This window comes from Ahaetulla prasina, chromosome 2 (genome assembly GCF_028640845.1).
Source record: "Ahaetulla prasina isolate Xishuangbanna chromosome 2, ASM2864084v1, whole genome shotgun sequence".
NCBI lineage: Eukaryota > Metazoa > Chordata > Lepidosauria > Squamata > Colubridae > Ahaetulla > Ahaetulla prasina.
Window position 1 is genome coordinate 124940655 of NC_080540.1, and position 16511 is coordinate 124957165.

General features: G+C 36.3%; 1 protein-coding gene across 10 annotated transcripts in view; it reads right to left on the bottom strand.

The window, feature by feature from the left end:
- The window catches only part of MAP2K4 (mitogen-activated protein kinase kinase 4), a 71803-nt gene that overhangs the window by 13347 nt on the left and 41945 nt on the right, over positions 1 to 16511 (bottom strand). For all 10 annotated transcript variants that reach the window (XM_058173182.1, XM_058173190.1, XM_058173183.1 and 7 more), the window contains 6 exons: positions 14825 to 14944; positions 13246 to 13297; positions 10329 to 10456; positions 5915 to 5992; positions 4647 to 4795; positions 45 to 90 (listed from right to left, as the gene is read on the bottom strand). In XM_058173182.1, coding sequence (XP_058029165.1) covers positions 45 to 90; positions 4647 to 4795; positions 5915 to 5992; positions 10329 to 10456; positions 13246 to 13297; positions 14825 to 14944 — 573 coding nt within the window. The remainder of the gene's footprint in view (positions 1 to 44; positions 91 to 4646; positions 4796 to 5914; positions 5993 to 10328; positions 10457 to 13245; positions 13298 to 14824; positions 14945 to 16511) is intronic.

Here is a 16511-nt window from a genome sequence, read left to right on the forward strand (position 1 = left end):
ACCTTCAATTAAGCCTTGCTGATAGGTTCAAATTCCATACTCACCAGAAGCTCCTTATACTTTGGCCTTTTGGATTCATCCTTTGTAAGGCTAAAAAGATTAATAAAAAGTTTACAGATGAAAATGATTGCAGAAACGCATTTGAGTTAATTCTTGGACAGCACAAATTAAAAGAATTATCAGAAACTAGTAATTCTAATGCATTTGGGCACATATTCATTTTTCTGTGAAGTTGCTATAACCTACAGACTACTATCAATTTCCCTTACACCTGGATGAAACTGTCTATCTAGACCCGTTCCAGTCCGGTTTTCGGCCCGGTTACAGCACGGAGACGGCTTTGGTCGCGTTGGTGGATGATCTCTGGAGGGCCAGGGATAGGGGTTGCTCCTCTGCCCTGGTCCTATTAGACCTCTCAGCGGCTTTCGATACCATCGACCATGGTATCCTGCTGCGCCGGTTGGAGGGATTGGGAGTGGGAGGCACCGTTTATCGGTGGTTCTCCTCCTATCTCTCCGACCGGTCGCAGTCGGTGTTGACGGGGGCAGAGGGCGGCCCGGGGCCGCCTCAGTTGTGGGGTGCCGCAGGGGTCGATCCTCTCGCCCCTTCTGTTCAACATCTACATGAAGCCGCTGGGTGAGATCATCAGTGGTTTCGGTGTGAAGTACCAGCTGTATGCGGATGACACCCAGCTGTACTTTTCTACACCGGACCACCCCAACGAAGCTTTCGAAGTGCTGTCCCGGTGCCTGGAGGCCGTACGGGTCTGGATGGGGAGAAATAGGCTCAAGCTCAATCCCTCCAAGACAGAGTGGCTGTGGATGCCGGCATCCCGGTACAGTCAGCTAAATCCGCGGCTGACCATCGGTGGCGAGTCATTGGCCCCGATGGAAAGGGTCCGCAACTTAGGCGTCCTCCTGGATGAACGGCTGTCTCTAGAAGATCATTTGACGGCCGTCTCCAGGAGAGCGTTCTACCAGGTTCGCCTGGTTCGCCAGTTGCGCCCCTTTCTGGACCGGGATGCCCTATGCACAGTCACTCACGCACTCGTGACGTCTCGCCTGGATTACTGCAATGCTCTCTACATGGGGCTCCCCTTGAAGGGCATCCGGAGGCTGCAGTTAGTCCAGAATGCGGCTGCGGGTGATAGATGGAGCCCCGTGGCTCCCGTATAACACCATCCTGCGCAGGCTGCACTGGCTACCTGTGGCTTTCGGGTGCGCTTCAAGGTGCTGGTGACCACCTTTAAAGCGCTCCATGGCATCGGGCGGGTTACTTACGGGACCGCCTACTGCTATCGAATATCTCTCACCGACCGTGCGCTCTCACAGAGGGTCTCCTCAGGGTGCCGTCAGCGGCAATGTCGTCTGGCGCCCAGGAAGGGCCTTCTTTGCGGGCCCCCACCCTCTGGAATGAACTACCCCCCGGTCTTCGTCAGCTTTCGGACCTCCGGACCTTCCGCCGCGGGCTTAAAACATATTTATTTAATTGTGCAGGGCTGAGCTAAATTTTAAATTACTGGTTTTTAAATTGGCTTTTATTCTATATTTTTAATTTTAAATTAACAGGCTTTTAGAATAAGTTTTTTAACTGTTTTTACATTTTTTATATTGTATTTATGCGTTTTTAAATGCCTGTACACCGCCCTGAGTCCTTCGGGAGATAGGGCGGTATATAAATTTGATCAATAAATAAATAATAAAAAAATACTACTTGTTTTCAAATTCTCTACCCACAATGTACAAGCTTTAAAGCTATAGCACTCATTTATCTATGCTTCCTTTTTCCTGCCTTCCAAGCCTGTTCTAACCCCTCAGAAATAGTTTTCTAAAAAGACAGCTAATATATTAGCTTATCCTGTCAAAATAGCAATAATTAATAATTGATCAATAACAAGACAGAGCATAGCTGGAAGATAGGGAAAAATCACACTTCTGTTTAAGAGAAAACCTTAGACTTTCCCAATGCTACAAAATAAATAATATCACTTGTTAAAGCTTTCCTATATATCAACTCCTGCAGCCCATTAAGAGTAGATATATTCTGAAAACATTTAGATGAAAACCAGCAGGGAGATTCATTCTATCCAGACTGAAACATCTGAGTTTAATAAACTAAGCTAATAAAAAACTCTCTTTCTGTGAGCTGCACCTTCATGGCAGCAAAGAAACTAGGGAATTATAGCCAACTTTTAGCTTTCTGTAACACCCAAAGTGATAAAGGATTGATATTGAATGGATTTCAATAAATATGAACTTGTGATTGACAACTGATTATGATTAACTTATTCATTCAAGTACAAGATTTATGGGCCTCTCCAGTCCACCAACTCTGAGCAGTGCATAGGTCCTCAATATTGGAGATTAAAATCATACAACTATATCCTACATGCAGTTCCTATGGAACTGCAAATCCTGAATAAATACAATAACAGCTTGGTGGAACAACCAGATTTTCATCAATTTTCTAAAAGCCGGGAGGGTCAATTGTGCATTTGTGGAGTACAGTTCCAAGGGCGGGTTTGCAATTCAAAAGACATGTGTACGTGGCCCCTGATAATCTCCTATCAAGGGACAGGTAGTAAGCCTACCCTACTGAATCCTATCGGATGGGCATATATTACTGATTTCTGGGAAATGGTGGTCCCACAAACCACAAAGGATTTGATGACAATCAGCATCTTGAATTGCAACTGGAAGCAAAGTAAGCAACCCAGTGCAATTCTTGGAGTAGAGGTGGGAATGGTAATGGAATGAGAAAATGTTAAGGGAAGAATCTTAGAAAAGATTACTTAGATCTGAGAAAGTGTAAGAAATTCAAAACAGCCCTGCCTTGATTTGGTTTAGTGTAAGGCAGAGCATAGAGAAACTGCTACAAAAGCAAAAAATAGCATCCATATTCTGGTTTATTTGAAAGCCACTAAGTTTGGACATAAGGGGAACTTATAATTTAACTGCAGGTTCCTAGTTTTTGCCTTGTGTGTGCAAAGAGATAGTGAAATGGTTTCCAAAACCCGGTTTAAATATTTATTGCTTATTAAGTCATAAGCTGATGGTCAAAATGTATTCTATAGAGTGTTTGAAACATTAACAAAAAAACAGACTGACCAAATTTCCAAACAAACCATAAAACCTATTTCTGTACTGTTGTCAAGAGACTGACATGGATATTACCATAAAATCATCAAGAATTGAGCATGTCTCAAAGGAAATTTATTAGTTTACTACTAAAGTTACACTAACCAGAAAGTTCATTAAGCTTAAAAATACCTTTCTTCTGCTTTTCTTTTGACGTAATTGAAAGTTCAAAAGCAATTTCTTTTATCCTTGTTACTTTTATGTGTCTGAATTCCTGTTTGGTTTGTAATTATTTTATTGGTAGAGTGGAGAATGTTTTCCGTCTGGCATAATAATTGCAATGAGACTCAGAAACCATTCAGTTTATCTCCAATATAATGTAACAAATGCATTGCAAAGCTGCAAATACAACCAGTAGAAGTCTATCAACTCTTGTCACTAAATATTATAGCAAGGATAGGCAGTCCAATGTAATCCAAATATTTTGAGTAACCTCTATCCATCTCAGTGAGCAGAGTTACCAATTTGGGACTATGAAAAAAATCTGGATGATACCCAGTTGTCTACTCCTATCAGAAGGATGATGTGAACCCAGCTGAATGCAATCAACACCATACTACACCAAGGGCTAGATACCTGTGAGTCCATTCCCAAATGAGCATTCTTATTTCTTAGAAAATTTTAGGGTCAGATGTAGGATAATAGCATACTATGGGTAGAAAACTACTATCTCCACTCACTTCTATTTAGTATATTGTCTCAATCATAACCTTAGGTATGATACACCAATTCATACTTAAAGCAAAAAAAGTACCAGGACCCTCTATGATAGGAGAGGGAAACATCTACTCAGTTATAGCAGATACAGAATTCAATTCTGTAGTTCAATTAGCACAGGCCATTCTGTTTATTCAGGACTTATCAATAAGTTATAATAATTTGAGTCATTTAATCTTAAAACTATATTTTTGGTCATACTGTGAGTTTCCTTCTTGTATTTTATGATTTTTTAAAAAAAATGTTATTTTAATGGGCGGTTTTCATCTCCTGTTGCATTTTAAAAATTCCATATCTTTTTTAAATTAGCTTTGTAGGAAAAATATTTTACGAAGTTACATAGAAATGTCACAATAAATAAAGACTAGTATTAATTTAAAATCTGAACTGTCTGAAGTGATTGATAAACGTTCCTAAGAAAGGCTTATTAAATAAGCTATAGTTGACTAGTTCTTATGATCATGCTTTAAGTGTAAGGCACAAACCACGTTATGCAAAAAACAGAATGATTGGGTTTACTTTGGAAAAATAAAACAAAAAAATCATATTTTACCTTAGCATATTAGACAAATTTATTTATATAGATTTTATAGACATATACCCTAAACTGGTGGTTCTCACACTTTTCTTCACCATGGACCCCCTTTAAATAACTTTGTAGCCATGGACCATGGCCACAGATCCCCATGACTTAATTCAAGATTTACATTTCTTCAAGCCCGCATGAACCCCTATAAGAATCACTGCCCTAAACCATTCATCCAGAATAAGATCAAAATGAGACATACTCACCACAAGTTGACAAAGTTGATAAAACTTTGGGAGAACTCCCGTTCCTCTGAGTTGCTCAGTTGTGGTGGGTCTCCTTTGACCACTTGTGTCAGCTGATCAAATACACTATTCCACTTAGGATAAGGAAACCGTCCTGTGGCTAACTCATACTGCAGCAAAGAGATCAGCACAAAACACACAGGCTGAATTATTCAACACCAAGTTCGCAAAAATAGAAACAGTTATTGCTGCTATTATATATTATTCTTCCTTCTGAAAGAGCCGGGTGCAGGATATAGTGTAATACAATAGTTCTATAACAATGATAAAACGTAAATCAAAGCATTCCAACCGAGATAGTAAATGAACTGCAGATCTAATACTCATAAATAGTTAATAGTAAAGATCCAGGCAATTATATCTTCTAGGCATGGGGAAACAAGTATTTTAAGCATTGTGTTAGGCTTAGCCATTTGAGAGCTACCTTCCTGGGAAAGAAATTCAATAATTCACTATAAATAAGGCTCTACCTAAGGTGCTTTTTCAAGAGGAAAGTCCAGAAAGTCCAGTTGCATCTTGAAAAAGCACCTTTGGGATCACAAAATATGTTAAGTCAGTACAAGGGAGATGAACTTTTAATAGTTTACATTTTAAATTATTGAAGATATGATATATAAATAGTAATCCCTTCATTTGTGCCTGGGAGATCATACTTGGCCATTAAAATGTATGCATTCTGTATAAACTGCAGCTTCGCACAACGCACATAGCCTCAATCCAAGAAAAGCTGGGACTAATCATTTGAAGCGAAACAGAAGCATACATTTATTTCTCATGGTCAAGGATACAGAAAAATTGATATTAATATTGAAAAGGTTAATGCTGCAGGCATGCTCCTTCAAATCTGTAACAAGTAATGGAACTGAAGATACAAAACAGTACTTCACTTCATTGGTGCTGACCAATGATTTAAAACTTTCTCATTATACAGGTACCCCCACTCTATTTATGCTAAAAAAAAAAAAAGCATGACTTTCTACTTGAAGCAAAGTATTCTTTACACAAGCAATGGTTTTATACATCCACTAGGGGGAAGCATCACATGGTACAATAAAACTGAAAAAAAGTGAAGAAAGAAGCCCAAATTATGTACTTCTGAGGAATTCAGATAGGCAGATATTTTATGTTTATAAAAGCAACATCTCTCTAACTTTTACATTTCCCAAATCCTTTTATCACTTCATAAGAGATTTAAGAACTTCTCTTCAACAACACTCACTGTTTCTTACCAATGTAATCCCTAAGCTCCAGACATCAGAACGGACATCATATCCTTGCCTGGATGCACTAGGGTCTATCCTCTCTGGCTGAAGATTTTAAAAAAAGTATACAAGAGTTAGATCAAATATATCAAGAAATGGAAATAAAGATTACACAGTGAGATGGAGGTAAGACTTCATGTAACACCAACATTTCCCTCATCAAGCAACACTTTCATGAAGAGCAAAAACCAAACAGAACGCTACAATCTGGTTAGCAATTTCTGGCCTCTGTATGAATGCTGCCAGTTAAGCATAATCTGATCAATTGTTTATACATCAAACAATCTGATACATCTAAGCATACTTCAGGCCTAAGTACATGTTAAGCTTTTCTTAAAATTGGTTGAGTCTTCTAAGTTGCTTGAATAATTTAGAAGACAACCTGAAGGGGAGATCATGGTCAGAAACCAATGTGCTTTTAATTCAGATCAGGAGCATGCTCTCAAAATGGAGTATGAAGCTGCTTTTTGTCCAAAGCAAATTTAGGCACATTCTTAAGAGAGCTTACTATCGTACTATAGTTTAGCATTCAAGGCTTCCATTCTTTTTCCACAGTAAACCTGAATCTTCATTTTCAAACCTATTTCAATGACTCTTTTTCTCTTACGGAAAAGCAAAGACTCCAATGATGATGAAATGTGTCTCCAACACTGTACTTCATGGAAATCATCATTTCATGCTTCTTTTTTTCATTGCAGAAAGATTTTTCTAGGAACCCTCCAACTCTGAGTAAGCTAGACATTTATTCCTCCTGCAAATGTTCCTTGACCTGTCTACTATTAAGAGAATCCAGATTAAAATATGTGCATGATTTGCTGTGCATCTGAAGCTACTTAGCATGAGCATCCAGGGATGTAATGTTCTACAATGAGACTGAAAAAGTCCCTGGACTGCACGAACAGTAGAATGCTTTCAGCCATTCACGTTTGTAAGATATCAATGATGTGCTCTGACCAGATGCAGCCTACTTAGAAACTTAGAAATAAATAAATATAGAATACATAGAAATAAATATGGAATTCTTTTGGCTGCCTAGATCAAATTTCTAGAATCATAATTTGCTCAGGGGGTCTTTTCAAAATTAAACAGCGCTTCTCCCCTAGCAATCAAATTGCTACACAATTTACAATTCGTATGTGAGTAATATTCCTACTGTCTGTGGAAAAATACTGACAGACAGCTGCAAGAAACCTCCTATAACGATTTCTACTCCTCCTTATTCCCTCCAAAGGAATTAGTTTCAAACCTTTCTCTAGGATCAGTATTTATTTATTTATTTATTTATTTATTTATTTATTTATTTATTTATTTATTTACTTACTTACTTACTTACTTACTTACTTACTTACTTATTTATTTATTTATTTATTTATTTATTTATTTATTTATTTATTTATTTATTTATTTATTTATTTATTTATTTATTTATTTATTTATTGTTTCAATTTCTATACTGCCCTTCTCCCAAAGGACTCAGGGCGGTTTACAGCCAAAGTAAAGACAGTTAGTACAATTTTTAGGACCAGTACAATCTCATTTAAAGAATGCTATGGATAAGAAATATTCTTGTGCGTATTAAAGTGCCAGAATTAAAATTTTCATAATTACATGGAGATATCGCTAGTAAAATTGATTGTTCTTCTGTTCCCTTAATGATATTCTGACTGAAGGCTCCAAGGTAAAGCAAGGGTGAACTAAAATGTGCTGGACTGCCATTCAAGCTGCCAATTCTTTTAATTTACTTTCTTTTTCTCTCTCTTTGGCTACAATAGAAATGGAATATGGGAATCTTTCACTGGAGATTGTCTATAAACTGCAATGTCACCTTTTCAACACCTAATTTGGCAATTCCTGCCATGTCTAGCTTAATACTTGATATTATTCAACCATTTAAGTTTATTAATCTCTCAACTTTTTGAGTGTTCACATCACTTTCCCCTCCCCAGACCTAGAACCATTTCCCATCTTATTATAAACTACAGGACAGAAATAGCTTGTTGAGGACAAGTGTTGTATTTTATTATTGTTATAATTTTAAGATTTTTTCTAGGAACCCTCCAACTCTGAGTAAGCTAGACATTTATTCCTCCTGCAAATGTTCCTTGACCTGTCTACTATTAAGAGAATCCAGATTAAAATATGTGCATGATTTGCTGTGCATCTGAAGCTACTTAGCATGAGCATCCAGGGATGTAATGTTCTACAATGAGACTGAAAAAGTCCCTGGACTGCACGAACAGTAGAATGCTTTCAGCCATTCACGTTTGTAAGATATCAATGATGTGCTCTGACCAGATGCAGCCTACTTAGAAACTTAGAAATAAATAAATATAGAATACATAGAAATAAATATGGAATTCTTTTGGCTGCCTAGATCAAATTTCTAGAATCATAATTTGCTCAGGGGGTCTTTTCAAAATTAAACAGCGCTTCTCCCCTAGCAATCAAATTGCTACACAATTTACAATTCGTATGTGAGTAATATTCCTACTGTCTGTGGAAAAATACTGACAGACAGCTGCAAGAAACCTCCTATAACGATTTCTACTCCTCCTTATTCCCTCCAAAGGAATTAGTTTCAAACCTTTCTCTAGGATCAGTATTTATTTATTTATTTATTTATTTATTTATTTATTTATTTATTTATTTATTTATTTACTTACTTACTTACTTACTTACTTACTTACTTACTTATTTATTTATTTATTTATTTATTTATTTATTTATTTATTTATTTATTTATTTATTTATTTATTTATTTATTTATTTATTTATTATTGTTTCAATTTCTATACTGCCCTTCTCCCAAAGGACTCAGGGCGGTTTACAGCCAAAGTAAAGACAGTTAGTACAATTTTTAGGACCAGTACAATCTCATTTAAAGAATGCTATGGATAAGAAATATTCTTGTGCGTATTAAAGTGCCAGAATTAAAATTTTCATAATTACATGGAGATATCGCTAGTAAAATTGATTGTTCTTCTGTTCCCTTAATGATATTCTGACTGAAGGCTCCAAGGTAAAGCAAGGGTGAACTAAAATGTGCTGGACTGCCATTCAAGCTGCCAATTCTTTTAATTTACTTTCTTTTTCTCTCTCTTTGGCTACAATAGAAATGGAATATGGGAATCTTTCACTGGAGATTGTCTATAAACTGCAATGTCACCTTTTCAACACCTAATTTGGCAATTCCTGCCATGTCTAGCTTAATACTTGATATTATTCAACCATTTAAGTTTATTAATCTCTCAACTTTTTGAGTGTTCACATCACTTTCCCCTCCCCAGACCTAGAACCATTTCCCATCTTATTATAAACTACAGGACAGAAATAGCTTGTTGAGGACAAGTGTTGTATTTTATTATTGTTATAATTTTAAGATTTTTTTCTACTGGCTCTGTTCCAGTTCTCCTTCTGTTTTTATGATAATAATTCTAGGTCTAGGTTTTGTTTTTACAGTTGTCTGATTTTAGAACTGGAGACCATTTTGAAAATCCTTCCAAAAAAAGTGGTGGGGGGGAATAAATTAAATAATCACATAAATGTATACAGTTTACTTATCCACTAGATCCCTTATGAATACATTTAGGAAGTGAGAGGGTGTCAATACCTCCGAGTCTCTTACTCCATTAGGTATGCAGAACATGTCTGGGTAGCAGGTCACCCAAGAATGTGGTGAACAATGGACTTAATAACAATAACTAGTTAATAACTTTACCTACTGACAACACTAAGATAAGCAAACTTGAAGATAGGGGGGGAAACAAGGCTTCAAGAATCCAGAAATTGAGGACAAATGAAAGCCTTCAGTCATTCTCAGCTGGGAGTCCATATAATCCAACTACACTAGAAATGGCATGGATGAGATTCAAGAGGAGTATCAAAAAACTTTAATTCAGTTTTTAAATGTATAATAGCTTTAATAATATCTTCACAGAAATACTGGGCCTTTTTTATTATCAGATTGAAAACCAGGTTCTTTGCTATAACAAGTAACGGAACTGAAAATACGAAACAATACTTCAAGCAAAGCTAAGGACACTTATTTTGCTCCTTATTTCCCCAAAATGTACCCAAAAAAAATCCCTCATATCTGATTCCCTCCACTCATGTGTTTAAAGAATAGGAGATGCTTGGCTGCATGTAGTGTCTAGGCTGTATTTTTTTTACATTTCTAGCTCACTGATATTTCTTTCCCTGTCAAATATGCCAATAGATCCAAGTTATCTATCCAGAAATTTAGGCAATTAAAACTGACCCAGGGGATTGATCCTGGATATTTAGTATTATTCTACATATCAGGGTTGTGGGGAAAAAAACCCAAAAAAAGATGGTTCATTCTTATTCCCATCTCAACAATTAAATTTCCAATCCCACTTACTGCCATATATGGCCGGCATCCAGCATCTCTGGTTTTGGCAATGGAGTCTACAAGTTGTCCACTAATGCCAAAATCACAGAGTTTAATATTTCCATTTCTATCCAGAAGAATATTGGAAGGTTTTATATCTGAAAGAAATAAGAGCAAAGACATACTTATGAGGGCAAATTCCAGTTAAGTTATTTTTATTTCAATCTACTGAAAGCTCCCAAACAACAAGAAACAAGATCAAGCTCGTTTGCATCTTTGCTGAAGAAACCTGATATTCTCTATCCTCTCCTCCACCACACTTAATCAATAGTGGTGTGTCAACATTTGGAATTTGCAACAGGTATTTCAAAGTTGATATAAATTCTTCTAATCTCAATGTAAGTTTTTCAACTTTGTTTTGGCCTCACCAAAAGTGTTCTGAGCTCTGAGTGAAACATTCCAAATGTGGAATGTTTACACTCAAACTAATTAATCAACTCTGATAAAACGTGGACAAAAACACATTATTCATTGTTCGTGGCTAGTGGCAATCTAGGGGCCTCTGGCGGCTCAACAGACTAAGCAGTCTGCTATTAACACAGCTGCTTGCAATTATTGCAAGTTCAAGTCCCACCAGGCCCAAGGTTGACTCAGCCTTCCATCCTTTATAAGGTAGGTAAAATGAAGACCCAGATTGTTGGGGGCAATAAAAGTTGACTTTGTATATAATATACAAATGGATGAAGACTATTGCTTAACACAATGTAAGCCGCCCTGAGTCTTCGGAGAAGGGCGGGATATAAATTCAAATTTTAAAAAAATCTGCAAAAACTAAGAGTGATAAGGAGAAATTACTAATACCTAATTTCTTAAATCTTTTTTATATTTAACAAATATGATATAAGGAATGTATCCAGGAATGTTCACCCAAACATCCATGTTTCTTTTGTCTACACATAGAGATTTCACTGGCTATATATATAGCCAGTATATAGTAATTGATCAGCTATGGGCATACTGTGATACAGTTTCTTCTCATTTGGGCTCTCTCAAACACATATACAAACTGAGATTATCGCTTTTAATGAAAATTATGCAGCATAAAAGCAAAATATAACCCGATGTACTGTACGTCAGGAATTACTAGGCATTATTTTTAAGTCATGTATGAAGACACATTGTGAATCTGAAGGTAAACATCGATTCCACTAAGTGATGGGTAAAGTATTTGCATTTTTTTCATCAACTAAAACTTGTTCTGAACATATGGGTCTGGTGATAAAGTGTAAAAGCAAAGAAAAGGAGATTAAATTCACAATGTCTGCCATGGTGGCGCAGTGGTTAGAATGCAGTACTGCATGCTAACTCACTGCTCATTCCAGGAATTTGATTTTGAGCGGCTCAAGGTTGACTCAGCCTTCCATCCTTCCGAGGTGAGTAAAATGAGGACTCGGACTTTTGGGGACAATATGCTGACTCTGTAAACCGCTTAGAGCACTATGAAGCAGTATTTAAGTCTAAGTGCTATTGCTATTATTTCTTTAACCACAGAACTTAGATTAGAACTTTTTGCAAATCAAGCTAGCACAATAAGCAATAGAGAATGCTGGGAGTTTTAATCTGGACTGGAAAGTTGCAAGGTCCTTGTCTTTACTTTAAGAAGTATTTTAACCTTTCTGGGGGCAATGAATCATCCAGATTTCCCAAGGGTGAAAGAAGGAACTTCTATTATTTTAGTTGGTCATTTTGGGCTTTCAATATAAGACTTTCAATTTTATTGTACATGGACTTTAATTACTAATAATTATTGGTATAACCTGAGAGTTGATGTGGAAAATTACAATGTTAGAAATTTAAATAATTCATAGTAATTTAAAGCCAAAAAAAAATCAATTATAAGTCACTGTTTGGGATCTGGAATTTTCTTCCCTGCATTTGTGGGAAAGAAAGCAGTGAGCAGTTTTTCCCACTTCCTGAAAATTCTCTCCAAAAATGAGTCCTCACTGTTCCAAACTCTTTAGTTCTCCAGCGTTTTTTTGTTTTGTTTTGTTTTTTTGGTAATTGCTGATCAGGCATGAGCAAATACGGCCATCTTTACTAGTGGAATCATTTTGGGGAAATAAAACTGAAGGCATGTTCCTTCAAATGATGTGTTAAGTAATGATCCACACCAATACAATAGAGAGAATAGCAAATTAAAGATTAAAACAAATTAGAAATTATAGTACATCAAAAAATTAAAATCAAAGGGCTTTTAAAATGATAAAGATAAATTATGACATAATTAAAAGTCTTAAATTACATATAGATACATGCAAAGCAGGGGTGAAATGTAAAATTTGTTACTACCGGTTCTGTGGGCGTGACTTGGTGGGGGGGTAATGTGACTGGGTAGGTGTGGCCAACTTTTTTTAAAAAAATCTTTTAAAAGCATTTTTTCTACAAGCTCTTCGGCGAAGAGGTTGTAAAAAAATGCTTTTAAAAGCCTGTGATGATCAGGCACTCAGCTGGGATCGCCAGAGGAAAACATGCTTTTAAAAGGTTCTGACGATCCCAGCTGAGTTGCCTGATCGCCAGAACCTTTTTAAAGCATTTTTTTTCTCTGTGCGGAGCCTTTTAAAAGTTTTTAAAGGGTTCTGACGATCACAGCTGAGCCACGTGATCATCAGAGGCTTTTTTTTTTAATTTTTAAAAGCATTTTTTCGGCTGAAGAAAAAAATGCTTTTAAAAGTTAAAAAAACGGCGGGGGGAGGGATTTTTGCTACCGGTTCTCCGAACCACCCGCCACCATCGCCACCAGATCGGGCAATCCAGTCCGAACTGGGAGCATTTCACCCCAGATGCAAAGTCTCTAAATGGTTCCATGTTTTAGATATGCTTCCAAAGATCCAGTCTGAAAAGTTAGGTGAGTTATTTGTGTAATAAAGACATACCCAGATAGGCCTACCTCTGTGAATGATTTTCAAGTTTTCTTTTAAGTGGTTTAATGCTTTCACAGTCTAGGAGAAAAGAAGAAAGTTTTATGGAGTTCTTCTGAAGTCCTATTAATATCACAATTCCAAATCAACAAATGCTTTTTAGAATATATTTTAGGAAAATTATAAAGCAGAAATCCCAAAGTATCTCCTTCAAAGTCTTAACAATAATTTTTTACAACATAGTTGATAAAAAAAAAGATAACTGGAAACTGTTCAATAGTACCAGTAAAGGAACAGGAAAGATGAGCACAGGTAGTCCTTGGGTTATAATCCTAATTAGAGTTGGAATTGCTATTGTTACTCAAAACCCTATACAGAATAGAATAGAATAGAATAGAATAGAATAGAATAGAATAGAATAGAATAGAATAGAATAGAATAGAATAGAATAGAATAGAATAGAATAGAATTCTTTATTGGCTAAGTGTGTTTATACACACAAGGAATTTGTCTTGGTGCATATGCTCTCGGTGTACATAAAAGAAAAGATACATTCGTGAAGAATCATAAGTTACAACACTTAATGGTAGTCATAGGGAAACAGTCAATATAAATGTTAAGGATACCAACAACAAGGTTACAGTCATACAGTCATAAGTGGGAGGAGATGGGTGATAGGAATGATGAGAAGATTAATAGTAATGCAGACCTAATAACTAGTTTGACAGTGTTTAGGGAATTGTTTCAGAGGGATGGCATTCGGGAATAAACTGTTCTTGTGTCTAGTTGTTCTGGTGTGCAGTGCTGTATAGCATCGTTTTGAGGGTAGGAGTTGAAATAGTTTATGTCCAGGATGCGAGGGGTCTGTAAATATTTTCACAGCCCTATTTTTGACTCGTGCAGTATACAGGTCCTTAATGGAAGGCAGGTTGGTAGTAATTGTTTTTTTTCATTTTTCCAGAGTAGTTACAGTTAAAATCTCAATATAGCTTGTTTTTCTCAAGTTCATTTAGCTGGTCAAGGGAGATTTAAACAGTTGTGATGGGAAATTATAATGTATGGAATGACTCCCCTTCCTACTTAAATAACATGGTTTAAGAAACAATAGCAACATGGTTGTGATGGTTTGCAGGATTTCATTCTATGCATTTTTCTCACCATCCCACATCATTCAACCTGCCCAACTGTTTGGATCCCTTTCTGTGTCAATCAAGAGTGTGTTAAGTAGTCGGCTCAGAATTGCTATGCTTGAAACTGGGTTTTATCTACAAGATTCTCTGCATTACAATTCTCCAGTCAACCAAACAGCTGACTGGTTGAAGCAGGATAGAAAGTCCATACATACATACAATACCCTACACATACCATACTCACATTTGGTACTACACACATACATACAATATTCACACTTCATCCAGTGAATTATAAACTATTTTTTCCTTAGCAAACAAAATAAGCCATTTTAAAAGAAGTCAGCAAAATATCAGTGTTTCTTCAGTAATAAATCTTAAATCAATCTCATTGCTGTCTAGAAGCTGGTTTGGGAAAGCAAAGCAAAGCAAATCAGAAGCACGTACAAAAAAAGAGGAGCCTTCAAAAAAAACTTACAGCTAAAGTGATTTTGCCTAGAATTTCTTCTGGAATAACGTCATCTAATACACTATATACATATTTGTAAAATTTATCAAACGAGGTAGACATGAGCTCCATACAGATCCAACAGTCACCCTAAATAAAGAAAGAAAAAGAGTTATTATTTTTATTGTTAAAGTGAAACAAATGTTTTGGATGTTCTGTGTTAACTAAAATAAACAATGAAAATCTCACATACATTACTGCACATTCTATTATCCTTAATGTTAAGTGTGCAAAAATAACATGCTTCAAATGTACTTCTTGAACAAATTCAAAATTCATCTACCCGTATTTTTTGGACTATAAGGCACACCTTATAGCTGATTGGGGGTGTATGGACCCCCAGGAATATCCCCCATCAGCTGTTCTCAGAGGTGAACTTTAGCAACAGGTTCGTTGGTTGTGAGCTCTGTGTCTTGCTTTTTTTCCATCCTCTGAAACCTCCATTTTAGAGGTTGGGCGGGGCTACATTTGGACTATAAGACGCACCTAGATTTTCACTCTCTTTTGGGGGTTAAAAAGGTGCGTCTTATACTCTAAAAAATATGGTACATCTTATATTAAAGTAAAAAGTACTATTTTTAAAAAGTTATATATTGACTACCTGATGGGTTAATGGGTGCACTGTATATTTAAATGACATTGTCTTTTAGTTAGAAAAAAATCAATTTCATTATATGAAGACAAATATATCATTATTTGATTCATGAGTGGGTTAAATTTTAATTTATTTCATGAAAAAGAGATGTTTTCTACTTAATGTGGCCTATTGACTGAATGAAAAGAACATTATACTGTATGATTTTGTATCCTAAAATTATATGTGATCTAATATCAACAATAACATTATGTTCCTTGGGCTTCGGATCTGCTCCATAGAAGATCACTATCAATAAACAAGTTTCTGTAAAAAGGCAAGGTTGCGCAGCTGATCAAACTACTTCTCTAAGGTGCTAGTCAGTGGTGGGTTGCTCCCGGTTTAGTCCTGTTCTATAGAACCAGTAGTAAAACCGGTGGGAGGCTCCGCCCACCCACCATGACATCATCATGGGTGATCTGCGCATGCGAACTGGTAGTAAAGGTAAGTAGAATCCACCCCTGGTGCTATTAGAAGATGAACATTGGACATATATCCTTTTAGGTACATGGAGTGATCGAAAAGCTCAGTAACTATGAGTTCAATGCCCTGCTCAAAACATGTCCTCCACAAAATGAAGAGAAAGAACTCAAGCATTCTGTGGTGAACTAGCTAGAATAATGTAGCAAATCAGGACCAGGATGGTTGGGTTTCAAGTCAACACTGATCCAGGAACCTCGTAAATAACACTGAACTAGTTACAGTGAAATCTCTTTGTCTAAACTTCCCTTTAGGATGATTATGAATGTGAAAGTATGTCACATTTGGAAGGATGATTTGATTAAAATGTAATTAAAAAAATAAAAGTTTGACAATATAGAGCACAAACTCATAATGACCTTTTTTTCTCAAACACCAAAACAAAATCATATTCTGAAGCTTTCTTAAGTTCAACTGTTAGAATTAGTCCTGATAATGTTTGTATTGCAGGTACCCCTCTTCATGCGATGTAATCCAGAAAACTTTCTATCTTGCCCTTCAATTAATGCATGCCATTACCCATTAAACCTTCTGAAAATACCT